This window comes from Ostrea edulis, chromosome 8, assembly GCF_947568905.1.
Source record: "Ostrea edulis chromosome 8, xbOstEdul1.1, whole genome shotgun sequence".
NCBI classification, from domain to species: Eukaryota; Metazoa; Mollusca; class Bivalvia; order Ostreida; family Ostreidae; genus Ostrea; species Ostrea edulis.
This window is the reverse complement of record NC_079171.1, coordinates 44,052,275-44,066,313: the sequence shown is the minus strand read 5'-3', so window position 1 is coordinate 44,066,313 and position 14,039 is coordinate 44,052,275. Positions and strand designations below refer to the sequence as shown.

Sequence of the window (14,039 nt, the reverse complement as noted above, 5' to 3'; positions counted from 1 at the left end):
CATTGTATACAACTACAGCTACAATAATAATACAAGGAAACATTGCAAATGCAGCTATCTGGTCTAGATTAATTGCCAATGAATACACGTACCTACATGTATAATTTTGTGTGATTTTAAAAGTCAAATATAGATATAGTTCATGTGTATTTCATGAAACTACTAAAGTACTTGCATTTAACAAGCACTGGTGTGAAGATAAATTCCCATAAGGTGCATTATTGATGAAGTCAGCACACGGATAGCTGCCCAAAAATAAACTTCAGTAATTATATGTGGCGTTATGTACAGTAATTTGTGTTATTATCCTTGAAAGATAGTAACCCCTTTCGTTATGATTGGAAGACAGTAACGCCCCTTCGTTGTGATTGGAAGACAGTAACGCCCCTTCGTTATGATTGGAAGACAGTGACACCCCTTCCTTGTGATTGGCAGACAGTAACGCCCCATCCCTTGTGATTGGCAGACAGTAACGCCCCCTTCAATCAAAAAACTGCACATACAAAACAATATGTCTCTTTTCTTTATCTTCAGAACAGAAGAAGAAAACATAACGTATGGAGTTTTCGTTTTAATGGTACATGTAACAAAACAAAAATCAAAGCTATGACAAGTACTCTAATTACATATGGAAGACGTTTAACTATAGTAAATGAAAATGAATTTCTTACATGTAAGTTGCAATGCATACAAGTAAACTTTAAATGACTTTAGAGTGGCATATCATCTTACATAGCATAACACGGATCATTGGATCTATCAATCAACATTGTCAAATATAAACCGCAGCATCAACGATTTCGATGACATACAAACTTCACTGCCAACATCCATCCCGTTACTGTCATCGTCGATCCATTGTTAAGCAACTGGAGCTGATGGAGACAAGAAGAAAATATAAGAAGATAATTTTTTTCCCCTGAAATATACTTGTAATGCGGTAAGTATCTTGGTGTAATTTTCGGCATACCAGTTAATACTTTGTTTTACTGAAACTAAAGTTATTTCCCAATTTCCGAATCTTGAAAACACGACATTTTTAGAACGATGTTTGGGAATTCCGAAGCTCATTAAGAAGATGATGTAAAAAGATAACTTCATTATATATTTAGAAACAGAATTGCTTGATATTATGATTTACCGGTAGTATAAATAACCTGTAAATGTTGTGGAAACAGCACTATGCATTATTGCATACAGTATTACATTACTGACAAAATTGCATTTAGTATTTAAAACATTACTGACAAAATTACATTTAGTATTATCATGATTGGGGATGTACTTGTATTTAACAGCGTCTGAACACAGCTCAGGAATGAACAGACAATGGGCAGTGTTATGTGAACTTTGATTGCTTAAGGAAGTATTCTACATCGTCATAATGGCTGACTTCCTTTTAAAACATGGAGGAAAATATAAGTATCAGCAATATTTGTCTATTCATTTAAAAAATCATCGCCTAGCTGAGTTGCTCAGTAGGTTAACACGTCGACTGCAAAATGTCCACTTTGTTCGGTAGAACGTGAAGATTTAATACATATGTTTGTATATTGCACAGAAATACAAGATTCCAAAAGCAATTTTATTATATATCATTTGGAAACATTGTTGAAAGATTGTGAAAATAGTGTGTACAATGTTTTAGATTTTGATGAAATATTTATGACTGCTTTTCCAAATGCTATGAAAAATGTTAACACATTTTTTGTTAATTTTTTCTTGTCATTATGTAGATTCACAATTTACAGAAGAAGACAACTATTGTTGCAAACTAACAAAAGAATACATTTGACAAGTTTTTGCAAATATTTGCTTAGACATTATATTTATTACAATAATCATTATTTTTGTATTGAGAAAAACAACAGAAAGATGTTTTTAAAAAAGTTTTTGAGGAACAATCCACTATTGAAAGAAACAGATGGGATATTACTGTTTATCTTTTAACATGATTTTATTGTAAAATGTTAAACCAGACCTAAAACTGTGATATCCATTGTGATGACTGTTGTGGTGTAAATTGTATGTTGATCAATAAAAGATTAAAAAAAAAAAAAAGAAAAAAACGTCGACTGCTCTACTGTAAATCGCAGGTTCGAGTCCAGCAGGGTTTTATTTTTTTTTTTTCAAATTGCTTTCTACTAAAACTGCATTTTTGACTAAATGAAATAAATTTAACATTTTTCAATTTCATATCCGTAATGTATATATTTTCCACTTTTTATCCATATCAAATTTTTCTGGTGTAGCATACCTCCTCAAGTTGATATTCATTTTAATCGATATATTTTGTTCTAAATGAGTTGAACTAAATCGTTAAATCTTTGAATTGTTTTAATGATTTCTACTGACATTTCGGGATACCCTAACGCGTAACAATCGTGCCAAGGCCTGTATCAACATGAGATCTCCGTATTGTAATGTCATATCCAAACATATGAAAACACAAGTGGACACACTTTTTATTCTAGAGTCATGGGCACAAGCCCCTCCCTTTTTTTCTTGATCCGCCCCTATACTGCAAACTAGTAATAAGTCTTACCCGCCCCGCAGCTGATATCAGTGCACCGCACGTCTCCTGTGGTGGCGCACACGCAGGAATTACAGTTGTCTCCCTTCAGAAAAGTTTCACCAGATTTATATTTCTGTCCTCTGTACATGCAGTCTACAACAAAGAACGAGTTTTATCAACCCTTTTTATGAGCTCACCTGAGTTGAAAGCTCAAGTGAGCTTTTGTCGTCTTTCCGTCCGTAAACTTTTAAAATTCATATTTCCATCTTCTCCAGAACCACTGGTCAAATTTCAATCAAACTTAATATAAATCGTCCTTCGGGGGTGGGGGGTTCAAATGTGGTCAAATAAAGGGTCATGCTCCCTTCAAAGAGAGATAATCCCGAAAAGGCAAAAACAGGGTTGGGTCATTAAAAATCTTCTTCTCAGGAACCAGTGGGCCAGAAGAAGTTGAAATTTACATAAAAGCTTCCTGATATAGTGCAAATAAGGATTTGATAAAATCATGCCCCCGGGGGTAGGGTGGGACCACAGTAGGGGATGGAAAATCTTTAAAAATATTCTCAACAACCACTGGGCCAGAAACGTTTCAAATTCACATGACATCTTTCTGGCATTGTGCAAATTAACGTTTGTTAAAATCATTGTCTTCCGGGGTAGGGTGGGGCTACAATAGAGGATTAAAGTTTTTCCTGCCCATTCATAGACTGAATCTTTCAATAAACACAGGGTCAGAAAAGTTGAAATTTACACGAACGCTTCCAGACACAATGCAAATTCAATTTTGTTGCAATCATGGTAAGGATGTGGCCCTTCATTTGAAAGTCTCTGAATCCGCTTTACCTAGAGATGCTTTTTTGGGAAGTTTGGTTGAAATGGGTACTGTAGTTCTGGAGAAATAAAAATGTGAAAGAATCATTGTTCTAGTCCCTGGGTGCCATGATGTGGAAAAACTTTTCATTTTGTCAGCAAGTTTCCACTTATGTTTCTTTTTTTCTGACTCAGTGGTTCTTGAAAAGATTTTTAAATGACTTTTTAAGGGGCTTCAAATTTAGACCTATGCTCGGAGCTTACGGTAATTGAGTAGAGAGGGTTCTTTAACGTTCCACACCTACTGTGACACGGGACATCCGTGTTTAAGGTCATCTTCGAGGACCCGTGACATTCACACCTGATGCCGAGCGTTTCGCGATGAAACTGTCACTACCTGTTTTAACGACTTAGGTCTGTTGCGGCCGGGATTCGAATCCCGGCCTTCCGCATGCGGGGCGAATTCTCTAACCTCTAGACCACCGTAGCAAAATGACCCTTCGTTTGAGCAACTTTGAAACCCTTCATTGAAGAATATTCTGTAGTAGACGTAAGTTTGGTTTATCTAATGCTTCTGAAGAAGATGGAATTGTGAAAAGTTTCACAAGGTCGACGACAACGGACAGCGGATAATTGTAATCAGAAAAACTCATTTGAGTCTTTGGCTCAGGGGAACTAAAATGACTGAAATCGATTGTCATTAAACGCGAGAAGATACAGAAAACATGCTATGTACAAATGAAAAGTATGCGTTTGTAAATAACTGCGACAATAGGGATGTAATATTCTTTATTTATTATTTTACGAGTATATTAAAATTACTTTGATATGAATGGTTTAAGGGTGATCTGTAGACCAATCACATCACTAGGAATGGTAATCTGTAGACCAATCAAATATCCAGAAATGGTGATCCATAGACCAATCACATCACAAGGAATCGAATTCCAACATTTATACCACGATAAGCAAACAAAGTTTATGAAATGTACAAGAAATCTCAGAGTAGCGGATAGTGTTCGTATGAACATACCGAAATTAACATAGCGAAAACGTATCGTGTAAACATACCTGGGTAAGATAGCGAAAACGTATCGCGTGAGCATACCTGGGTAAGATAGCGGAATGTATCGTGTAAACATACCTGGGTAAGATAGCGGAATGTATCGTGTAAACATACCTGGGTAAGATAGCGGATTGTATCGTGTAAACATACCTGGGTAAGATAGCGGAATGTATCGTGTAAACATACCTGGGTAAGATAGCGGAATGTATCGTGTAAACATACCTGGGTAAGATAGCGGAATGTATCGTGTAAACATACCTGGGTAAGATAGCGAAAACGTATCGCGTGAGCATACCTGGGTAAGATAGCGGAATGTATCGCGTGAGCATACCTGGGTAAGATAGCAAAATGTATCTTGCGAACATACCTGGGTAAGATAGCGGAATGTATCGTGTAAACATACCTGGGTAAGATAGCAAAATGTATCTTGTGAACATACCTGGGTAAGACAGCGGAATGTATCGTGTAAACATACCTGGGTAAGATAGCGGAATGTATCGTGTAAACATACCTGGGTAAGATAGCGAAAACTTGTCGCGTGAGCATACCTGGGTAAGATAGCGGAATGTATCGTGTAAACATACTACCTGGGTAAGATAGCGAAAACTTGTCGTGTAAACATACCTGGGTAAGATAGCGGAATGTATCGTGTAAACATACCTGGGTAAGATAGCGGAATGTATCGTGTAAACATACCTGGGTAAGATAGCGGAATGTATCGTGTAAACATACCTGGGTAAGATAGCGGAATGTATCGTGTAAACATGCCTGGGTAAGATAGCGGAATGTATCGTGTAAACATACCTGGGTAAGATAGCGGAATGTATCGTGTAAACATACCTGGGTAAGATAGCGGATTGTATCGTGTAAACATACCTGGGTAAGATAGCGGAATGTATCGTGTAAACATACCTGGGTAAGATAGCGGAATGTATCGTGTAAACATACCTGGGTAAGATAGCGGATTGTATCGTGTAAACATACCTGGGTAAGATAGCGGAATGTATCGTGTAAACATACCTGGGTAAGATAGCGGAATGTATCGTGTAAACATACCTGGGTAAGATAGCGGAATGTATCGTGTAAACATACCTGGGTAAGATAGCGGAATGTATCGTGTAAACATGCCTGGGTAAGATAGCGGAATGTATCGTGTAAACATACCTGGGTAAGATAGCGGATTGTATCGTGTAAACATACCTGGGTAAGATAGCGGAATGTATCGTGTAAACATACCTGGGTAAGATAGCGGAATGTATCGTGTAAACATACCTGGGTAAGATAGCGGATTGTATCGTGTAAACATACCTGGGTAAGATAGCGGAATGTATCGTGTAAACATACCTGGGTAAGATAGCGGAATGTATCGTGTAAACATACCTGGGTAAGATAGCGGAATGTATCGTGTAAACATACCTGGGTAACAAACAATCTCGGAACAGCTGATTCGCCCGTCTACCGTGCACCAGCAGGTGTTGCATGCGTCTGGCTTGAAGCTATTTCCAGCCTTATATATGACTCCATTATGGTTACAGTCTAATAAAGAAAAGAAAAATAGAGAGATTAAATCTTAGAATTATAAATTTCTATAATAGTTGTGATGATACGGAAACATGTAATGAACATGGTTAAGTGTATATTCAATCGGGATAAATTTACTGTTAAAGGTCTGATGGAGAATTCGGACACAGTGTACGAGGCCTTGTGGATTTTCAAAAAAAAGAAATATGTTGTTGAGTATATTTATTTTCAGTGTACTGAATATTCTTAATGAACCCCCATGTTTACAGGTCTCAGTGTACTGACTATTCTTAATGAACCCCCATGTTAACAGGGCTATGGTCCATTGGTTGTATATTGCATAACGTCCGACATCAGAAGTTTTCACTCATATGGAGACGTCACCATTGCCAGTGAGGGGCTACAAAATTTAGGCCTATGCTCGGCGCTAACGAGTCGGAGCAATTAATGTTTGGTCTGTCTGTCCGCTAAAACTTTAAACTTAGCTATAACTTTTGAATGATTAGTTATAGGACTTTTACATGTCACGTGCGTGTTCCTTTTGACAAGACCTTACTTTAGGTACCAAACTTTTTGACGTCATGACCTTGATCGTGGCGTTTGGCATACTTTTGAAAAACTTTAAAACTTGGCCATAACTTTTGAGCTGTTTATTATAGGGTTTTCCTAATCTATATTTCTTGCGATCAGGCATTTATGTTGCTTTTTGGGGTATCAGAATTAATTTGCTGCCGTATGGGAGCATCAGTGTTTCACAAATACATCTTCTTTTTGGATCGTAATACTTGCAAGACTTGTGTTCTCTAACAAACAAAATATATAGAAGAAAGCGTCCCCTGCTGTATCTATTTGATAAACGTTTAAAAAAATTTTTTTTTAAAAAATTAAAAAAAAATTCACAATTGACTTATCACAGGCATACTATAATATAATCATGGTAAATGTAATATTAACATTCTGCATCTGTGTACTTTATTGCAAGGAGGGGTCATTTCAAGCTATATAAATTCGTGTTCAATTCCAAATTAAAATGTTGTTACAATAACGTATATTGAATTAAATCCATGGCTTCCTCTCGTACAGTATCAGTGGTTTAGTTCTGCTTTGTGTGTGTGTATGGGGGGGGGGGGGGGGGGTGCTTTTTCCGAAAATCATCATGTACATGTACCTTTCTAAGATGCATATTAAGAATGTGTGATTTTATTGGGATTTCGGTATATTGCCAATCTAACTCTAAATGATATGTTTTTCAATACCTATATTAACAATATGTTAATCAACGCTAAATGTGGTGCTGTATCTTACTTTTAATCCACTACAGAGTGAAGGTTTCTTGTTTGATTAATTTTCTTGTTTGATTAAAGTACATGTTAGATGTAAATTTAAGAATTGATAGAAAGTGATAAGTGAAATGCTTATCTGGTCATTGGATTCCGATATAATAGACTGTATATTTATTTAATTCTTCGACAATGAGTTCATGTTTCGCTCACTTTATTATCCGGAATACTTGTACTAACCCAATTTGTGATTTACAATGTTTATGTAAAAGCGAATCCGATCCTTCTGTCAATGTTTATGGTAATTTTCAAAACTTTGATGGAGTAAGTACCTGGTTGACTATTGTACTGATATTTTCAAGAGAAAAGAAAAAATCCATGATATCGCAATATTCCTTTAAATATCGGAATATATCGTGATGTAAATCTTCCCCCTCTTCTCTCCCTAACACACATTCAAAAGCCAATACTTACGAGCTCCACATTGTTTTTCCGAACATTGAATAGTTCCGTCAGCCATACAAGTGCACGTGTTACAATAGTCGCCTTTGTCGAAAACGGCACCCTTTACAAAAAATTCATCTTTGTAACGACAATCTGAAATTTGGAGAGAGGAAAATGAACAAGAATGTTCCTACGTTTACACACGTGTTTAGTAGTTACAGTAATTTACATCGTACACGCCTCACTTTACAGCTCTATAATGTATCTAACCTGGGAAACAGGGTGTGTTTGTGCACGTGAAGGTTCCGTCGTTCAGACACGTGCACGTGTTACAACCGTCCCCCTTTCGAAATGTCTCTCCTGCAGGGTAATGTTTTCCTTTATGTTGACAATCTGAAAAAAGATCAAAAATAGGATAGCGTGCCCAGAAAATAACGGAGCTGTTATCGGCATTTGTACACGTGTACCCGAACAGTTCAGAAGTACCGTGACTAATACATTGCTATTGTTGATTTGTTTTGTGATTGTGAAGCAAGAGACCCAAGGATCACAATGTTCGCCCGTACATATTTTTTTCCTGTCATGTGCCAATCCCTGTCGTTGTACAATTACTTACGTAGCCGTTTTGTCGTATTTGCGCACCAATTTGACAAATTACAATCGACCAACCTAACCAATTTGCTACTATTAAAACATTAGTGTTGGAAATGGTCCACAAGAACATTCATTAATTTACTTTAACTACACTGTAGATCCTCCAGACCTTGGTAAATCTTGCTTCAACCAATCTACTCTACCCGCAGATGACGAAGTATCGTATAAGAACCCACCCCAGTAACTTACACGGGAAACAGTTGTCTTCCGTGCAGCTAATGTCGCCATTGTCCATGCACGTGCATCGATTACAACCGTCACCCTTTGGAAAAGATGACCCAGATTTGTATTTCTGGCCATGCACCACACAATCTGAAAGAACAAATATTGTTTATCGTAAAATGAAAAATAATATGATAATAGTCAATTACATAAATCTTTTCAAGAATAGAAAATGAAGAGTAGTGCAAACACGGACCCCTGCAAACACCAGGAGCATCTTCTGCTGACCGGTAATGCCTGTCGTGAACCCTAAATTTTGATCGGGTAAACTTGATTGTACTTCTAAGTTAATTGCATGGAAGGAAGGGGGGGGGGGGCGGTAAAACATGCATGCGAATCACTGAAGGCAACTTGTAATAATTCATTGATTTCATTCATTCATTAATTCATTCAATTAAATAGAATGTCTACGTTTTCGTATGAAATGCAATTTATTTTTTCAATCAATGGAATGCTATCGGTCCTCTCCTCTAACCTGCTTAAAAATGCATAATAAATCCAAACCTGACAAAATTGTCAAGATATGCAAAAAGAAAGTGAAAATAAAGTACAGATTTATGATAATGAAATATTATTATATGACCTGTCTGACAGATCTCCTGACAATTCCATCCGGTGAGAAAGAACATTGATGAATGTTAAGCACTTGTTGTGAAGGGCGGGGAATTGCTTCGATGAGTGTTATTGAAAGTGATTCTTCGAGTCGCTCCTGTTCTATTCTATTTTGATGTGGGTTTTTTAATCCTTCATTCAGAACTTTATGCATGTTATTTTTAAGGAATCAGTCTACTGAAAAATATTTTCCCTTACGCATTTTCAAACCCAATCACAAATAGACCGGGTGATATCGCTCGTCAAGATAACGAGTTCTGGATGCGTTCAAATGTTTATGATAACCCGTGTCATCAACTGTTTTTAAGTTAATGCCTTACAGTGACATAATTAGCGGTATTTAAGTTTGTTCATCCACTTATCTGTACGTGTCCTGATGGTGTGTTTGTTTATATCTCGTATACATATACGCCCTTCAGAATTGTTACATCGTCAGCTGTAGGCAAGATGCCGAAGCTTAGACCTATGTATCAAAGGCGCTCGACCACTGGACCTACATTTTCCCCGTTTATTTTACAAACAAATTTCCCTTCCCATTTTCTTTATACATCGAAGGTCAAACACGTGCACAGCACCGAGAGAGAGAAACGTGAACCGCCGCCTGTCACACCTGCAATCACTCATATGTGAAATATTAATTGATTTGTCCAATATTCTTTAATGGGACATTCGATGATTTTTTACTCATTGAGACGTCAAAATTGCCGGTGAAGGACTGCAAAATATAGGCCTATGCTCGGTGCTTATGGCCTTTGAGCAGTGAGGGATCTTTATCGTGCCGCACCTGTTGTGATACGAGACCTCGGTTTTTGCGGTCTCATCCGAAGGACCGTCCCATTTAATCGCCTTTTGCGAGAAAGAAGGGGTACTGCGGACCTATTCTAACCCGAATCCTCATGGTGTGTACCTATATAACATGAACTTGTATGGCATGTGATGAGTGCATGTAGCACGACGTTCTTGATAATTACTAACCTGTGAAACATTTCTTGTTAGGCAATAACCCGTGAAACATGTCTTTTTAAACACTAACCTGTGACACATTTCTTGTTAAACACTATGAACTATTTCTTTTTAAACATTAACCTGTGAAACATTTCTTGTTGAACACTAACCTGTGAAATAATTCTTGTTAAACACTTACCTGTAACATTTCTTGTTAAGCACTAACCTGTGAAATAATTCTTGTTAAACACTAACCTATGAAATAATTCTTGTTAAACACTAACCTGTGAAATAATTCTTCTTAAACACTAACCTGTGAAATAATTCTTCTTAAACACTTACCTGTGAAATAATTCTTCTTAAACACTTACCTGTGAAACATTTCTTGTCGGTGCACGTGATATCTCCGTTGTCTATACAGGTACACATGTTACAGCTGTCTCCTTTTGAAAATGTATCTCCTGGCTGGTATGATACTCCTAAATGCTGACAACCTACAGTACAACCATACAACATGCTGACATCCAACAGTGAAACCATAAAAGTTGAAATATTCCTCTAACGAAGCGAATTCTAAAATCGCATATGTTATAATTACAAAGACGATCAATGTATATTGATTTAGAAATCGCAGGCCGCAGACTACAATCAACAACAATTACCTGGATAACACGGATATCAACCTCAGTTACCTAGATAACACGGATATCAACCTCAGTTACCTGGATAACACGGATATCAACCTCAGTTACCTGGATAACACGGATCCTGCGAGCATTTTACACTCCTGCTGGGCATGCACGTGCACGTATTACAACCATCGCCACTGCCAAAAGTAACTCCAACTTTATACATCTGACCCAAATAATCGCAATCTGAAACAAATAAATATATGCTTGTATATCTACTACCTGTGCATGACTCATCCTTTACCACCATACAGCGAAACCTGTCTAATTCGACAAGCAATGAGAGACATTTTTTGTCAGATTAAACGGGTACTCGAATTGTATAGCATGACGTTCATGAAAAATAAGATTTGCAGTGAAAAATCGTTCGGATTTTGTAGCAAACGAATTTCACAGTAACTGAAATACGCCTAGTAAATACAACAAGGGACATTATTCAAATACAAAAGAAAAAGCAATCGGGATTGATAGAGAGTAGCTAGCTTTCTTTTACTATCTCGTTTCCTCATTTTTTCCCCCCGCTTTCTAACCCCACGCCCTTTCCCTTTTATAACCCCCTTACCCTGTACACTTTTCATTGTATGTCCGATTATTACACTTATTAACACATAATCACCGCTACTTGGACTATGATTTATATCATCTTGCTTTCTTGGAATCTTCATTTCATCATAATTGACTCTTTTATACGTAATGTGTTTTGGAATAATTTGTAAATCGTGTTTGAAATGAAAGAGTCCATATGGTAAATACATGTACATCTAAACCAATAGCAACGTGAATCGGAGAAACTGTGATGCAAATTTGGAAATTTCCATATTTTCTTGTTGTTTTGCTTTGTAATGGTGATTACTTAAGTAAAGAAAATGATAATCTAGTCTGCTGTATCACTAAGTGACCTATTGTAATTGCCCTGTGTCCGTCGTGCGTTAACAGTTGAACATTTTTAGCTTCTTGATAGCGACCAATCCAATTCTTTTCCGATTTGGAATGAAGCATATTTGGGACAAAGGGGGTATAAGTAGTAAATTTCAGGACTCCTGCACCACCACTAAGGCGCCGGACCTTAAAGACTGCCAAAACTGACAACGTTTCAAAACTCTTCTCTACAATCGCACAATTGTACAAACTACATGCATAGGCACTAAGAAAACCTCTACCAAACTTGTAAATTTTCATGATCCCCGGGGTAGTGGTTCTTACTCCAGGGCAGGGCCAAACTTGGGTTGATAGTGTTAAAATGTAAAACATCTAAATAAGATCTTCTTTATTGCTGTTGATACTAAATTTAAACTAAAAGAATATTTAGAAGGAGCAAATACACGTAGCCCTTTACCAAAATTGTACATTTCATTATCCCTGCTGTAGATTTGGAGGTTTGATACCAGTGTGGGGCCAAAATGGTCATAGTGATTAAATATGTGTACTCAGAATTGAACTACCGGTCCAATTCTTTTCAAATTTGGTATGAAGTATCTTAGGAACATGGGGACATAAATTGTAAATTCCATGTCTCCGGCAACTCTGGGGCCTTGGGGGCAGGGATAAAACTGCCATAAATTGACCAATATTCAAATATATTCTCTAGAACCACACATGTGTAAGAAAAGCTAAATGCATAGCCATGTACATGTAGGACAGGATCCCCAGGGTAGAGGTTACAACTCCAGAGTAGGGCCAAACTTGGTTGATATTGTTTATATGTAAAGAATCTAAATAAAATCGTCTTTAATGCTGTTGATACTATGAATTGAAACTAAATGGATATTTAGATATACATGTAGCAGATGGTCCTTTACCAAAATAATAAATTTCATGATCCCAGAGGTAGCTATATATATATTGAGGTTCTCACTCTAGGGCAAGACCAAATTTGGCATATAGTGTTTTGTGTGAAACATTTAGATGATATCTTCGTTCATGCTATTGAAACTAGATTAAAACTATATATACATGTATTTCGAAAGAGCATGTAGCCCTTATCCAGATTTTAAACTTCATGATCTCAGGGGTAGAGGTTTTGGTTCCAGGTAGGGCACCCATGATCATACTCGTAGTTGTCTTATATCGTTTGAAAACATTATTCTTCAATTTTGCTAATAATGTATAAAGACTAAGTACATGTTTAAGAAATTCAGAAAGGTTGTGAATTTCGCAACCACAGGGGTATTGACTGTGGGGCGGGTTCAAAATAATTGTATAGTGTTAATACAACATATATTATGTAAAGTATTTCATCAGTGTGGCCGCGTTCGGAAACTTTTGTGTGTTAAGAACATATTTTTATTTTACAAAATATTACCATTTGTCATGTATATGTAGAAGAGGAAAATTATTCTAGATTCCACAGCCCTTGGGGCTAGTCATAGTTTTAACTAATACTCAGGTGAGCGATCAGACCTGTAGACCTCTTGTTTGTATTCAATCTATTTAGACAGCTTCGCTGCTGTTGTTTTGTAAATGACACTAGTAATTATGTTCAATCTATTTAGACAGCTTCGCTGCTGTTGTTTTGTAAATGACACTAGTAATTAAGTTCAATCTATTTAGACAGCTTCGTTAATATACTACTAGTTTATAAATTTCTCTTTGATGTATAAATCCTATGTCAAAAGAGACATAAAACATCATCTATATGAGGATTGCTTCTGTAATGTTCGTAATTAATTAGCCATTAATATAAGTTGAAATATCGTACGGTAGGACAACAACCGTGACAGTTTGTGAAACATTTCCATATGTTTTGTATAACCTCATCTCACATTTTACGCAGAGAGTTTTGTGTAATCCAGCCACAATATCGGGACTGTTATCTATTTAAATGATACACCATTTTACCAACCACTTACAGGAAAACTACCATGAATGTCAAAATAAACCACACATATATTTTTACTCTTTTTTTTTTTTGGTACAATATACGCTATTTTTGAAGAAGAAAAAAAAAACAACAATTATCTACTGAATAACTTTAAACTTATCAATGGATATGGTAGTATATTTGTCGCCGGGTAAATAGAGATGTGTTTTTTTTCTTAGATGGGATGAAAAGATTCGCATTTATATAGCATATTTATGTGCATTACGTCACGAGATTTTGACAGCGTAATTAACTATGTGAAAACAAAGGTCAATTACGTAAGTCGCATTTTAACAAGGAATTTATTCTTACACTTACAAATATAGCAAAACGATTTCCCTCTATAATTCTTGGGTTATGGAGTCCAAGATTGAAATTTATCCATTGAAAACAAATTTTCTTCATATCTTCATTTCAAACA

General features: G+C 36.5%; 1 protein-coding gene across 1 annotated transcript in view; it reads right to left on the bottom strand.

The window, feature by feature from the left end:
• Nucleotides 1–558: 558 nt before the first annotated feature.
• The window catches only part of LOC125661517 (sodium-dependent multivitamin transporter-like), a 75,870-nt gene continuing 62,389 nt past the window's right edge, over nt 559–14,039 (bottom strand). The window contains exons 15-22 of the mRNA XM_048893546.2: nt 10,822–10,944; nt 10,441–10,563; nt 8,480–8,602; nt 7,907–8,029; nt 7,667–7,789; nt 5,808–5,927; nt 2,546–2,668; nt 559–875 (exon numbers count right to left, since the gene is read on the bottom strand). Of these exons, the coding sequence (XP_048749503.1) occupies nt 862–875; nt 2,546–2,668; nt 5,808–5,927; nt 7,667–7,789; nt 7,907–8,029; nt 8,480–8,602; nt 10,441–10,563; nt 10,822–10,944 (872 nt within the window). The 3' untranslated portion in view covers nt 559–861. The remainder of the gene's footprint in view (nt 876–2,545; nt 2,669–5,807; nt 5,928–7,666; nt 7,790–7,906; nt 8,030–8,479; nt 8,603–10,440; nt 10,564–10,821; nt 10,945–14,039) is intronic.